This window comes from Maylandia zebra, linkage group LG23, assembly GCF_041146795.1.
Source record: "Maylandia zebra isolate NMK-2024a linkage group LG23, Mzebra_GT3a, whole genome shotgun sequence".
Lineage (NCBI taxonomy): Eukaryota > Metazoa > Chordata > Actinopteri > Cichliformes > Cichlidae > Maylandia > Maylandia zebra.
In genome coordinates, this window is record NC_135188.1 from 28116201 (window position 1) to 28131503 (window position 15303).

The following is a 15303-nucleotide window of genomic DNA, read 5'->3' on the forward strand; positions in this document are numbered from 1 at the left end:
AGAGTACAAAGTATGTTGTACAACCGGTCTGCGGGCCACTCTTACTTGTGCTGTTGGTGGTTGATCAGCCAGCCATGGAAAATAAAACTAATTCGTAACATACAAATGAAAACAAGTGTTAAAAACACGAAAGGTGTCCACTGCAGCCACAGTCTGTACTGTTCACACTGTATTTTTGATGTTTCATGGTTTTTGTTTTTTGCTTTTTCTTGCGTCTCGCGTTCCTGCTGAACTCAGGACTACACAAAGGCACATTCACTGTGGGTGAAAACTCCTCTCTATGGAAATCCTCATGCAAATGGATACATTGGCAGGACAGTATTTTAACCCAAATTGTGATGTTTTCTAGCCAAATACCAAATGTGACTTAAAGTAACCAGTGACTGAAAAGGAAACTTAAAAATGGTGATGATAAATATCTGAAGTCAGTTTTGAGGTGGAAACAATCCCGTGTCATTTCAGAAGCACTTGAAAAATGTTTGTTTCACTTCACTTACGAACGCAGATAAGATCATGTAGTTGGAGGACTGGTTAGAGACATTTCCATGAACTCAATCAAGAAAGTAAAACTTTATTTGTCAGGACACCAATCTGACACCATTCTTATGAATTCAATTAATGTTAGCGTTTATTAGCAAATGTCAAACACAAAGCCACAAACATTACTTGTATACTGTGATTTCTATGGGAGTAGTACTGGTTTTCTTGTATTGCATTACTGCCCTGTTGTGAAGTTCCTAAATCAACCCAAATCATCCATCCGTAATCATTTTCCAGAACGGGGTTGTGAGCAGGCTGGCGCCTTTCCAACTGTCCATGGCCAAGAGAAGGACAGGGTCACCCCGAACAGACTGCCAGTCAATCGTAGGGCCGACTCAATACAAAATAAGGCAAATTAAACATTTTCAAACCGAACTGAAAAATAAGGCTTTTAAACCAATAAAAACGAATGAAAAATAAATAATTTTACTTTAAGGTTTAACTTCAACATGGATGCATCCATGTTCACCTTTTAGAGGTTTGTTGGATGGACTTCAGATTCAAGCCCTGGAGGTCAGACTGAAGTTCATTTAGGTTAGGTTATGTGTGACATTTTGCTCTAGAAACCTTTTTAAACGGGTCGTGTGACGCTTGGCTTTTCTGTATTTTTGTTTGTTCAAATTTTAGTTACCAGGATTATAGGAAATGTTATAAGTGAATTTACATTGACGTTTTTCCAATTAAGAAATGGTGAAGTTTTAGAGTTTCCAGGAATTTTTGGAAGGTTTCTCTTCCATTGAGAGAGGGGGAAAGATACATGACAAATTTAGATAACAGAAATATAAGACATCATCTGGAAAACAAATCTCAGCCTCAAACATATGGAGAAGGTCTGGAGAGAGGTACAACAGTAAGTTTCTACAGCCGTCTGTAAAACTTGGTGGAGGCCAACGTTCTCACTCCCAAAGCGTAACATTTTACGCTAGGTGCAAAATCGTCACCATATTACGTTTTCGGCTACCCACCACGTTCCTAAATGACGACCTCGGAAAAGTGAGGAAATATGACAACCGTATGGACTCAATCTACACATGTTCGCTCTTTTTCTTTAAATCGCTGAGAAACACGCTATTTAACATCATTACGGTCCTGGTTAAGATCAGGAAAAAGGTTATGGTTAGGGCTAGGGATAAGGTTAGGTTTAGGGCTGGAATACAGGGCTGGAACGTCTATTACCGCGGGAGCGTCATTGCACTGGATTCCAGCCATAACCCGCTGCGTACCATAAGAACGCCGAAGGTCTCCTTTCGCGTTCCTCAGGAACGCCGCGGGACGTGACAAAACGTCGGCATGTTACGCCTCGGGAGTGAGAACGGGCTGTGGAGGCTCTGTCATGGTTTTGGGCTGAAGACTAATTCCTGAAGACTACTTAAAGAAATGACAAAAGACTTCAATCCTACATTTTTCACAGGGTGTCTGTTTTCTTTAATATCTTCATATTTTGTTGGACATCAAAATCAATCAAGCCATAGGCTCATAGATTGTGAAACTCATTTTAGCCACATGGTCTTACATCTTAGCTGAGATGTTGCCTGCAAACTGGAACTTTTCTATTAGCTCCCGATCTATTTTCTTACCACTTATTCATCTCGGGGTGATTTATTTCACAATATTGGTGATTTAGAACAGGGCTCTCAGTTATCAGCTTACAGCACACGCTAAAGAATTTGCTTCAAAATGCCTCATCAATTAGCAACAACACAACCCATGGATGAATGAATCCTGTAGGTGTGGTATAGGCTGATCATGAAGCTATTGTTGCAGCGGCTCATCCTAAACTTCTGTAAGTGAATTAGTTAATTATACGTGACGCAAGAAAGGAGTGTGACAATGAAGGTGTAATCTGATTATGTGGTGACTTGGTGACCACAGCTATGCTCACAGCATGCTCACACATACTCAGAAACAAGCCTTTTGATTCATGTTTCTAATATCTCTGAAATGATGAGCATCCTGCTGGGGCTGCTTTCGCTCTTTCCAGAGAGATTTCATTTGTGATGAAAGTTTGAAAACGCTGCTAGGGGAATAACATTGACAAGAACTGAACTACTCACCCGGGCCTTTGTCAGTGCTTTGAGCCCCAGCCATTAAGCTATGTACAGGACCCCGTGTTTTGCTGAAGATGAAAGCCAACACTCCAATATAGAACAGGTGACTCAGCTTCCAGCTTGGCAGAGAAATCCCCCGAGACCTTTGACCTCCTAATCGTTTAGCAGCGCTTATGGTTGGAGATCTGCTCCAGGCTATTAGAGAGATTAGTGTCACACAGATCTGGGGATGGGCCAAGCCTATATCTGTACTTCATGGTATTCTCAGCATTTATTACTGAACACCCAACCCATGCTGAAACCTGATATATGTAGGTATAGTAGCACATACTGCAAAGTGAGGCTATATGTAGCCTATGTGTGGCATGTGTTGACCTATATGAGTGCTGAGCTGTATAATGAGCATACTGTTGATTAGAAAAAGGACATTTTTTGTGTAGTTTAAACCTCAACAACACCACTGTAGATGGCTGTAGTATAAATAGTTTTTCTTTTAACATAAGGTGTATAAAATAAGTACACGCTGACTAATGATATGTAATATAGCATGCACAAATTAAAATTAATGCAAGTTATTGTAAAGACGTATAAATGTGTAACAAATTGGACATTTCTTATTTTGAAAGGATGTTTAAAGAAATGTGACCGCCCATCTTTTCATTATACGGCACGCACTGGAAAGCAAAGCTAACAGCCTTCCCGGACAAAAACAATCCCTAGCTCATAAAGCAGATCGTCAAGCTGGATAAAGTTAGCCAGATTGGCACCGGAAGTTGACAAGCAGTTCTTTCAGAATTAGGGCAACCCTCCCACCAAAAATGTCAAAAACATTCAAAATACTAAACTACGTTTGTTTATGTGATTCTACGTGGTGGTGGTGGTGGTGGTGGCGATATTTTTTTCTTATTTATACAAAGGCCATTAATAATAATGAAGTCTGGACCTCAACATTATTGAAGCAATGTGGGATCATCCATAGTGTAGTGGTTTACAAATTCATCAAACATGCTAAATATCCCCGGTTCATTTGAGGGAAGAGACAGTAATCTCACAAATCCAGAGTCAAAATCTGCCAACTCAAAGACGTGGAGCTACCCACCGTGGCAACTCCTTGTGAATAAGGGAGCAGGCAAACGTAGCTCCTTGACAGAAAACAGAACAAAGGGCAGCCAACATCCAAAGAAGAGCTTTGAATGGTTTTCATAAAGCCTGGAAAACTATTCCCAAAAACTACTTCAAGAAATGACAAGAAATCTGCCTAAGAGAGTTCAAACTGTATTGAAACACAAAAATACATCTTAAATCATGCCATTTTGAAACATTTTGAGAACTCTGTTAATTTAGGGGGCAGATTTTATAAATAATAATGGAAACAGTCACTTAGTACTCAGGATTTAAATAAATGTTCGTACCAAAGCCTCTTTTTACAGAATTTATAAAATTCATTTAAAAAGGACGTCTAAACATCTACCTAAAAAAAGGATAGGTTTTCTCCTTCGGTTGCGTAGTTTTATTTTTTATTTCAGTAAACTAAAATTTCTCTTTACAACCGTTTTAGTTCGTTTACAAGCGTAAACGCTGTGGTTTTTATTTTGAAAACCCTCGCTGGAAGCTCGTTGTATGAGCTGGGTAAGCCTAACAGGGTGCCAGTGACGCCATCTTGAAATCGTCCCGAGCAGAGGGGGCGAGGAGGAGACGGACTTGGGAAAATCAGCTCGTCCTAAACTCGACAGCTACGTGGATTAACGGCAGCTTCAGCGGCTAGTGTTATCATATGATAGTCTTTCCGCTTGTTCGTTCGAATCTTTTGGACCGGGAACGGTTGTTTGGCCCACTTTGGAGAGGGCTGTCGCAGCGGGAGGGGGGGAAAGGCAGTCTGGTAATCGGTTGTTTCCCTGCTGGAGCGGACGGAGCCGTGGTTGTGGCCGGGCAGCCCAGCCGGACGAAGCCTAAAACCTCTGCACGGAATATAACACCTAAGATAAAGCTTTTAAATTGTTTTTTGCAAATAGCGGGAGAGTGGAAATGCTCCCTTTCGACGCAGTTTGGACATTTTGAGAGCTATGCGACGGAGCTCACCGAGGAGAAGTTTGATTGGAGAGCGGAGTGCGTTTGATTTGCAGTCCGATGGATGTTAGCCCTGCCCGGCTGTGGCTCGGGTCTATGCACCGTTTATCTGAAAAATAGCACCACCGGGCACAGGTGAACAATGCTGCTGTTGCAGACCTGGCAAGTACACGATAACCCCGGCTCCAGTGCCATCAGTTCACCCTGCATTGCTTGTGTATAAACCTGGAAATACCAGCGACCATCCCCTCCTCCTCCTCCTCCTCTTCATCCTCCCGTCTTCTTTTTTTGGACTAGTGAGGCTTGCATTACCTGGGATGTTTTGGATGTAGACTCGATCTTGACTTTTTTTTTTTTTAAAGATGCAATATTTCCAGAGACAACAAGACATTTAATTTGACTCAATCGTTTTGAGATTTTTTTGAAAATTTTTCTGGAGCTTTTTGTGCTTTTGTAAAATTCTCTTTCTAGTCAAGAGGATCCGATTCGGATGGAAAATGGGAGACGCCACCAAATTGGCCTTCGCCGTTTTCCTCATCTCCTGCTCTTCAGGTGGGTGTGGAGGTGGGGGGCTATGTATGTTGCGTACGGTCAGCCGTGCAGTGCATAGCTTGCTTTTATGTGTAAGGAGTGTAACCTCTTTTGGGGCATCATTGGCGTGCATGCAAACTGCAGGTGAGCCCCAAGATTGAAGGGGGGGGGGGGGGGGGGGGGGGTCAGAGGGCCCTTGAGTGGCTTCTTGTGGGACACAAGGGTACAGATTGGAGTTTTTATGAAGTTAATGAGGGAGCAGCCAGGGATTTGGGTTGATGGAGTGCAAATAAAAGGTAATCAGTCATGTGGCTTGCATGTGGCTTCTTTCTACATCTACATGCTAAAAGCCATTTTCAGCACTCTGTGTTGGTGGACGGCCATTATATGTAGTTATTTCCCCGCGGTGGATGTTTAATGAATGTCAGTGTAGTGATGATAAAGGAAAGAGAGGTCATCTCGGGAGTGCAGGGCATGCTGTTTATGTGGGCTACTGGGAGAAATGCTTCAGACTTTACTTTTTTATTTGCCGGAGTATTCTGAGAGCAATTGTTCTTTAGGAAGAGAAGTTGATCACCTTGAAGTGTGTCATTTTAAATCTGCTCTTTGGGTTTGGTTTCATAGTACAAAATCCATTGAATTTGTTTTTTTGTTGTTGTTTTTTTTAATGGAATGAGAATAATATAGTTTGCAACAAATATAAAAGAGGCGACAGACAAGCAATTATATAACGTAATAGATGATTAAAGGGTAAAAAGACGGAAAAATCACATGACTAAAAGCAAGGTTACAAAAACGTGTTTTTACAGGAAGTCACAGATTTTACGAGCCTTATCTGCTCAGGCAGGTTTTAGAAAGCCAAGGGCTCCTGATGGGAGAAGCACCTCCACTTCCTCAGGTGGGGCTCTTTCTAACAATGTGAAGTAGGTTATATAAGGGGTCAGAATTTCTGCTACTTGGCTTTAAGCATGAGTAGGAAAATCTAAAATGTACTTGGAGTCAGAGGATTGGGATGATGTGATGCCGTCTGTACCAGTAAGAAGCTTCGCTGCTGCGTTTTGAACTGTTTGGAGGTGAGAGAGTGGTGTTTCATTTGCAGTAATTTAGCCTGGACAAAGCACAAGAATGAACCTTTTTCCAGCTAATATTTTGTTTAATTTTAATAGTAGATGTTATTTGGAAGAAGCAGGAAAGGGTAACTTTTCTAGTTCAAAGGTTAGAGCTGAGTACCTTTCTGACTGCTGGCTTTAGGGTCCTAGGACACCTTCAGAGTGGTTTGTGTGATTTGTAGATCAGGGAAGAGCATGATGTATGATTTATTTATTTATTTATTTGATGCATTTAATTAAAGAGAAGTGTGTGTTTTAGGGATTTAAGGTATCTATTTAAAATCTATTTATCCTAGGGACAGCATATAAATAGGAACTATAACAGGACCCAAAATCGAACCTTGTGGTATGCCACAGATAATGCTCAATTAAAATGCTAAGTGGGGTCACAAAACTCCAGCTCTACGCTTGTTTTGATCCATCTCCAGCTAGAGCTGGGCGATATGAGATTTTTTCATATCACGATATGTTTTTTTCATTTCAGGCGATAACGATATCTATCACGATATAAGCCAAATAACTATATTTGTAAGATTTAAATGTGCCGTTGCTCACAAGTAAAATGTGAAATAATCAGCAGCTTGTTTTTATTTAAATATTTATTTCCCATAATAAGTTCAACAGGGTAGATGTACTTAAGGAACATGAGACTTTTTCAGATAAATAAAGGCAAATATTGCAAACTACACAAAAGGCAGCCGCTAAAGCGTTTAAGTTTCAAAATAGAACAAACGAAACAGACTAAATTGTCAATTCCACTTAGAAACAAAGTATTAATTCTAAAAATAAATCTTAGTTTGTTTTACAGAAGAACAGACAAAACTGACTAACTTTTGTCAATATCAAATAAACTGAGAACTAAAAGGAAATTCTCAATCTCTCCTTGTTGTATAGCTGAGCTTTTCAAACAGTTTTAACAGTTACTTTAGTCTGACAAAAGCCGAATGACGAATTAGCGCTTCCAGTCAGAGACTCAGGCTACGTCCACACGTACACGGGTATTTTTGAAAACTGAGATTTTCCGTTTTCGTTTAAAAAAATAATCCCGTCCACACATAAAGGCAGAAATGAAGGAAAACGCTGCTATGAACATGCCAAAGCAGCAGGTGGCGCTAGATTCCTAACCGTGCAGAAATATTGGCCAATCAGAAGTCTAGAAGCCTCGGTGGGAAAAAGTAAACAAAGCTGGGGCATAGAAGCAGAACAGAGTCGTATGTGTGGAGGGACAGTAACTGTGTGTATATGTAAGCATTTAAACACTGCAGAGAGTACAATTAACAGTAACAGTATTGTAGAAATTCATTTCACCGAAACAATAACGTGGCGCACAGTGTGACGCATGCACCAGTTTATTGTATTTCCAGACTTGCTTTCGGCACAATTTACAGTGCACGCTACTCTGTTTTTTGTCAGACTTGAAATAGCCGAAATACCTTCACACTACGGAACTTCTATGGCTCTTCCGTTCGACAATCTCTCCGGCATTGGAACCATCATCTGTTTTCTCTTCGGTCACGCTCATTTCCTCCATTACGCGCTGGCTCCATTACCCGCTGGCTGCTTCCCAAACAAACACACGTGCGGCTTGGCACTTGTGCTGTACGTAACAAGTCACGCGACGTGACGCTGCGGCTGTGATTGGTTCGGCTCTGCGCTACTTAATTTGGATTGGCTGACCTTTTTTTTTTTTTTTGTTTGTTTTTTTAAGAGGACAAGAGCGGCGAGGTCTATCGCGATAGCTTAATTTCTCTATCGAGTAAAAGTTATATCTCGATACATATCGTTATCGTTCTATCGCCCAGCTCTATCTCCAGCATTTATCTTTTGCCTGGAGACCTTCTCCTCTTAATTTTGCAAGCAATTAAACCTCAATACTGGTGGAAATATACACATAAATATCTAGTCCTAAACCCCTCTAGCTGGGAATTCAAATATTTAAAAAGCGTGAACAGGTCTGTTTGCTTTCACTCCCAATGCTGTTGGCTTCTGGCTTCATATCATTACTCTGACATGGACTTTATTTAAAAAAAAAAAAAAAAAACAACTTTAAAAATGTTAAAAAGAATTTAGCGCTGCTGCCTGTCTTAGTTATTATAGAAGGACACTGTTTTTAATTTGAGTAATTTGTGTAAACATAAGTAGGTAATATGTATGCAACATAAATATTGCATACATATTAGGCTTATACATGCTATTATCATTGTGCTGATAATTTAAAAAGTAAATTATTGTTATTTTAGTTTTATAATTTGCAACAAAACATGACATAAGTACCAGTTATTAATAAATAAGTCACAGTAAAGGCATTGGATGTGGTCAAACGTAGTAAAGTATCTAATTTATGCTTAATAGACTGTCACTATCATTATAAACCTTCAAAAATGATTATTTTGATAGTAGAGGTTTGCAACCCCTGAAGAAACCAAGTGATCAAGTAAATCTAGAGTGAACAAGATTTTATAACTTTGTATAACTTGGCCTGGAGGAAGCATATAAATAGAAAATGAGATGATACCTAAAATTGAACCTTGCAGTTTACCACAGGTAATGTGAGCTGTAGACGATGAGTTAGTTTGACCAGAATCGGTTTATTCCAAAAGATTAGAGGAAACTCATACAAGCAAACACTTGTTTAGCACAATCCAGTCTCAAATGCTCCTGTTGGATCTAAAAAGAACTAAAATCATGATCTCCCCTGTGGTGTGCAATGATTTTTGACTTGTAAAAGCAAAATATTGAGTAGAAACCACTTTTTCTAAAGCTATAAACTGTACTGTAAGTCTTCATTGAACCACTTCCACCTCCCAAAATGAGCTAATATAGCCTCATATAAACCCTGTGACACTTCTGTGACCATGTGAAGTGTAAATACTTGTGGGGAAATTGACACAAGTGTCATAGTAGTTGAGGTTTTGGTGTTGCTAACAAAATAGCACTGCAGTGAGTTTAACTTCCATTTGCAGTTGTGTCACTCGATGTGGTTTGATTGTGGTGTGAGCCTGATGTAACTGGAGCTGACAAAAGAAAACAAAAATTAGGCCCAGAGGCAGAATTTCTATTCCTGTTGGCTTACAGGATAAACAGAAAATGTTCTAACTTTACTGTTTGTGCGTGTTTGTGCAGCTCCACCGAACCGGTTTTCTCTACAGTTGCTGCCGGTTTACCAAATACTCAGTGTACCTGTGTGAAAGCTGCCCCAATTAACACCTAAGAGAAGTGTAAAATAAACCCTCGAGTTGCAGCAGAATTGTACTTTCACAGAAATCACCCCCCACCCCCACCCCCCTGGGGCGTCTTAAATTAAAAGGTTTCTCAAATATGGTAATAGTCGGGGTTGGTTGGAGTTATAAGCCAGGTGCTGCAGGTGATTATTCCACTCACTTATTACTGTCTGAAGTGGGGAAATGAACTAGGTGGAATAATAATCCTCAGTGAAATCGGAGTTGAATTGGCACAGCTCAAGAAAAACCTCTGATAAAGGCAGGGCACTTGGCCCAGAGTGGCTTTTATTTGATGAACATGCCAAAAGAAATGAACAGAGAGAGGTCTCTGTAGCTTTTCAGTGATGTTCAATATGCACCTTTAACCAGCTTCAATTCACTGTGAGATGAAACTGAGAGAAGCAGCTTAAATATTTATCAGAAACTTATTTGGCAGTAGGGGAAACAATCAACTAGTCTGCTCACATAGCCTCTGAAGACAGCCACCATTATTTCAGGACTTCAAGTGTGGACATCCCGTTCTGCCCGCGGGCCATTTAAAAACCCAAATCAACGTCTGACGATAAGGGATGGTTTTGATGTTGCAGTTTTGGGAAATATAATTTGTGGACTCAGCTGAGGCATGTTTGATGAGTAGAGGTCCAAACTGTAGCTGCCTGGTTATGGCAAACAGTCAAAATCCCCATTGTTTAGCTCCATGATGCAGTGGTTAATACACTGGCCCCACACGCAGAAGATTCTTTGTTCAAAACCAGGTGGAGTCACAAATCCTAGTGAGTCTGTAAAAATCGGTGCCGAATCACGTATGCTGTGTGAATTGGAGAGCAGCCGGAAGAAAGTTCCACTTGGGTGTTGGGGAAAAAAAATAGATTTATTAAACCTCAACCCAACCACAGTCTGAATGGGAGTAAATCTGGACTTTTAGTGAAAGCAAAAGTTTGATATCAAGCATCTGTAATATAAAATTACATCTTGTTTAATTACATTTTAAAGAGAAGCTTCTTGATTGTGGTAAAAAATCCCAATCAGTGGTAAGATTGTCATTATTTAACAGTGCGGTTTTTTTTTTCCAGAGACATTGGAAAAATAGGTCAATCATTAAACTTAAAAAAAAAAAAGAAAGTTGCCTTTTTTATTTAAACACAAACTTTAATTAGAATTTAAAAGAAAATAAATTAATGTGAACTTGACAAAAAGCAAAATTGGCAAAAGCGATGTGCTGAAAGGCAGAACGAGCTTTAATGCAAAACAGAATGTGGCCAAATAATTGTTTTTATCTCGATCAGCCAGTTTTTTTTAATAATCATTGAAAGCCAGAATTGTGTTGAAATTGATGAATTGCACAGCCCCAGTAGAAATGTAAGAGAACAGCAAATGGGAAAATGGGAAAGCTGCAAAGAAATGGAGAAGGGCATACATTTTGCCCTCTAAATTTATTTCAGTATAACAGCCTTCTAAAAACAAAGATGTGGCATCCTACCCCAGATTAAACTGTTAAATGACAGGGATTGACTTTTTTTTTTTATCTCTTTGTTAAATACTATAGAAATTTGTGGTTTTACTGCAATGCCACAGTAAGAACGAGACTTTATCTGTGGATATCTTATTCTTGAAGGACTGAGTCCAGGTAATGAGCTGCAGATGATTTTTCTTTCTTTCTTTCTTTCTTTCTTTCTTTCTTTCTTTCTTTCTTTCTTTCTTTCTTTCTTTCTTTCTTTCTTTCTTTCTTTCTTTCTTTTTTTTTTTTACACATTTATTTATTAAAGTTTAAGCTGCTGTCAGGTTTCTTTTATTCACTACATCAGCTTTTCTGCCCTGTGTAGAAAAACCTGAGATGTAATGGTGAAATTTCACTTATTTGCCAAAGGACTTCTCAGGGATTAAATGTGTGTTTAAACTTCTTTACACTTGAAAGGAAGGAGAACAACGTGCAACTATGCTATATGTTGTTATGCAATAGTTTTACTGGTCCAACCCGCTGACAATAAACACTGAGCTGTATGTAAAAATGCTGCTGTAAAGAAAAACTGAGGCATGACTAAAACAGGGTTTTTGGGGGGATTTTTATACTTAATGCTTTGATGCTTTTATTTTGTAAGGGACCTCAGCAGCTGCTAAGTGTTTCACTGCCTAAGTTGCCTGAAAAGAGTTGATGGGACTTCTTTTTGTTGAACTTAAAGGGCGCATTCTGGTAACGCCGCACCACCAACAGCAGCATTATCAGATGAACCTTGAACCTTTGGTCATCTGATGGTCTTCAGGTGACCTCTGCCTCAGATCGCATGTGAGCTTGAACTGCAGGCTTGTAAATATTTACAGTGCTGCAACAGCACATCCAGATCCGGTGAGGCTTACTCTGAACTCTTTAAGTTCAAAGGTGGGGATTTGATTTTTTTTTTTAATTTTTAATTGTTTGGGTTTTTTTGGGGTGGTGGGGGGGGGGGGTGGGGGTGGTGATGTTCCGGGAAAGTGCAAACACATGAATCAAATGATCAAGCGATTGTGGTGTGGCCTTCCTAATGCAATCAATTATGCATACTAACAGTAAAACCTACCCTACCCTGTGACTGTCTCTTTATTTCTGGCGAAGCTGAAGCAACAAGAAGCTTCCCTTTTCCTCTCTATTCGTCAGACCTGATGTGACTGTAACTCAGCGAATCAGTCTAGAGCTGCAGAGGTCAAACCCTGTTATTACAGCCATGTTTCTTCAGTAATTTGGAGCAAATGGGTGTTTAGATTTCTCCACCACAGAGGCCAAGAGACGGACAAGTCGTGTCCCGTGTGCTGCTTGTACATTTGGCCTCCTGTACACTGCAGCAGTTTCACACAGACATTGATCCTCTTGCACACCAGTGTAAGGTTACATCAGTATGGCGAGGATGAAGCAGCTCTGGCTTGTTGTTGTTGTTTTTCTTTATTTCCTGTTTCTTTTCTTTCTTTTCTTTTCTTTTCTTTTTTTTTTTCTTTTTTTTTTTTTTAAATCCTCAGCAGCAGCGCAACAGAGCCGATGATTCAGTTTCAGCTCTGCTGCACATCAACTTAAATCTCAGTTGATGACCAGTCTGGGGTCTCTGTGTCCTGCTACCATTAAGCTGGGGCTGACTAATGTTCACCAGTTGCAATTGAACAGGTCAGGTGGTTCTGCCACCAGATTTGCAATTACACTCTAAATAGCATTTGTTTGTTTTATTTCTTTTTAGTTGACCCAAACCTATGTCCTTGCTGTGAAGGATTCGAAAAGATAGACACTCTTTTCTCAGCTCTGCAAGTAATAATAATTATATAATAATGAATGAATAATCATAAGTATTCGAGATTTACCTGGCAGATTTATTTTTTTGTTGCTCTCTCAGACTTTATGAAGGTAACAGTATCTAATCTCACTACTCCGACATCTTGATGTCTGTTAGTTGGTAGCCCCTGCATCTTCTCTTACTAGGTATCAGTATCTGTATTTATTCATTGTTTTAATAAGCTCCAATAAATATATTATTTTTTTAAAAATGCACAAACTGGGACTTTTCCATTGTACTGTACAATTTCAGACCTATAAATCATTAGGATTGAATTTTAGCAAAGTTTTATTTTATTTTGTAACTTCATACCAAGTTTATATGATTTGATCTAAACATATAGAGACTTATTGGTCTACTTGATTACTAATAGTAGGAACTGGCCTTGAAAAAGCCACGTCAGTTGATCCCTCTTTTGCTGTTTAATCCTTGCTGCCAACCAGGTGGCTGCCAGGCTGAGATAAAAACAGTGGAAAATAGCTGCCTGATCTGTTGGATGTTTCTTTTTAACAACTTAATGACTATTTGAATATCCCAAAATCATGACCATGGCTTGTTTTATCATCACAGTGATGCTCTCTGTGAGGCCTTTAAACCTTTAGACCTTTATAATTCACTCAGTTAAACACAATTCAACTCATTTGGCGTTCCTTTCCAGGCACAGTTAATCATTAGATGTCGTGTGAAGTGTTAAATGTTAAACGGAAGACTCCAAAAAAACACTTTAGGTAGGAGGGGGTAAAAATCCAATCATGGAAAGTAAAGACTAACGGTCCCAGTAGCAGACTGAAACCATGAAATGTTTACTCGTGCTCACTGAGCTGATTATTTACTCTGTAACTGGTTAAAAATCAGTGAAGTGCACTGAATCAATAGTTAAGCCAAAGAGTGGAAAGTGAGAATGATAGTGTAGCTTTATTGTGGTTTGGCTGAAGACGCTCCTCTGTTGTGCTGAAAGCTTAACAAAGCTACAAACTAAATTAATGAAAAACTTAATTTTCCATTCGATTTAAACCTCTTGCATGTGACTAAACCCCCCTCTATCTTTGCACTGCAGTGCTTTGGCTGCTTCCCCGAGTGGTCTGAGGCCAGCCATCAGCTCTGTCCCATTTTTTTCCCCTCTTCCTATCTATTTCTAATATGTTCTCTTGCATTATGCATTAGGTTTCGAAAGCACAGGTGTATTTGTTAAGGCCAGATGTAGCCTCTATTTCCCATTGGGCCCAACTAACCGGACAACCTCCTTCCAAGGCCGTGTATCATTCTGTGCTTTAACAAAAAGAAAGCGCTGCACTAGCTCGTGTTCACCGAGGTAAAATGTTGACCCAAGACAGCATGTTGCCAAACACGGCTGGAGAAATTATGACCCTCGACCGGTTGGTTAAATTTAGCCTGTATCCAGGTGTTTCATGTTTCTGTACACACTGGATTGTGGGTGGCGTATGCAGTCTGGTAATTGCATTTCTGAAGTGGACGATAAACTTACGTAAGCATGCATTGTCAGTGAGGAAATTGCAATGAGTCAGTTGTGTTCATCACCACATATGGTTAAAATAATGTTAAAAATGTTAAACTGTCCAGTCAGTCTAGCAAATGGCAGCTGCTCACACACTGAACCAACAGTGTTGTCATCGTTGTATTTTTACTCAGTATTTTTACTCAGTTGTATATAGTATTTGTATTTGTATTCTATTTTTATCTTATTGTATATTTATTTTATTTTATTCTACTGTATATAGTATTTTATTTTATTCTATTCTGTACAGTTGTGTACTGTATTTATTCTTATTGTATTCTAATTTTTGCCTCATAACTTTTGCACTGTCCACTCCTGCTGTGACAAAACAAATTTCCCACGTGTGGGACTAATAAAGGTTATCTTATCTTATCTTATCTTATCTTATCTTATCTTATCTTATCTTATCTTATCTTATCTTATCTTATCAACATGTATAACCTGAGTATTACTTTGGTTTTAGTGTACAGTGGGGCAAAAAAGTATTTAGTCAGCCACCGATTGTGCAAGTTCCCCCACCTAAAATGATGACAGAGGTCAGTAATTTGCACCAGAGGTACACTTCAACTGTGAGAGACAGAATGTGAAAAAAAAATCCATGAATCCACATGGTAGGATTTGTAAAGAATTTATTCGTAAATTAGGGTGGAAAATAAGTATTTGGTCAATAACAAAAATACAACTCAATACTTTGTAACATAACCTTTGTTGGCAATAACAGAGGTCAAACGTTTACTATAGGTCTTTACCAGGTTTGCACACACAGTAGCTGGTATTTTGGCCCATTCCTCCATGCAGATCTTCTCGAGAGCAGTGATGTTTTGGGGCTGTCGCCGAGCAACACGGACTTTCAACTCCCGCCACAGATTTTCTATGGGGTTGAGGTCTGGAGACTGGCTAGGCCACTCCAGGACTTTCAAATGCTTCTTACGGAGCCACTCCTTTGTTGCCCGGGCGGTGTGTTTTGGATCATTGTCA

General features: G+C 39.5%; 1 protein-coding gene across 2 annotated transcripts in view; it reads left to right on the forward strand.

Moving 5' to 3' along the window:
- The first annotated feature begins 4244 nt into the window (after positions 1–4244).
- The window catches only part of LOC101481875 (activin receptor type-2A), an 84180-nt gene continuing 73121 nt past the window's right edge, over positions 4245–15303 (forward strand). For both annotated transcript variants that reach the window (XM_076880118.1, XM_004563328.5), the window contains exon 1: positions 4245–5207. In XM_076880118.1, the coding sequence (XP_076736233.1) occupies positions 5153–5207 (55 nt within the window). In that variant the 5' untranslated portion in view covers positions 4245–5152. The remainder of the gene's footprint in view (positions 5208–15303) is intronic.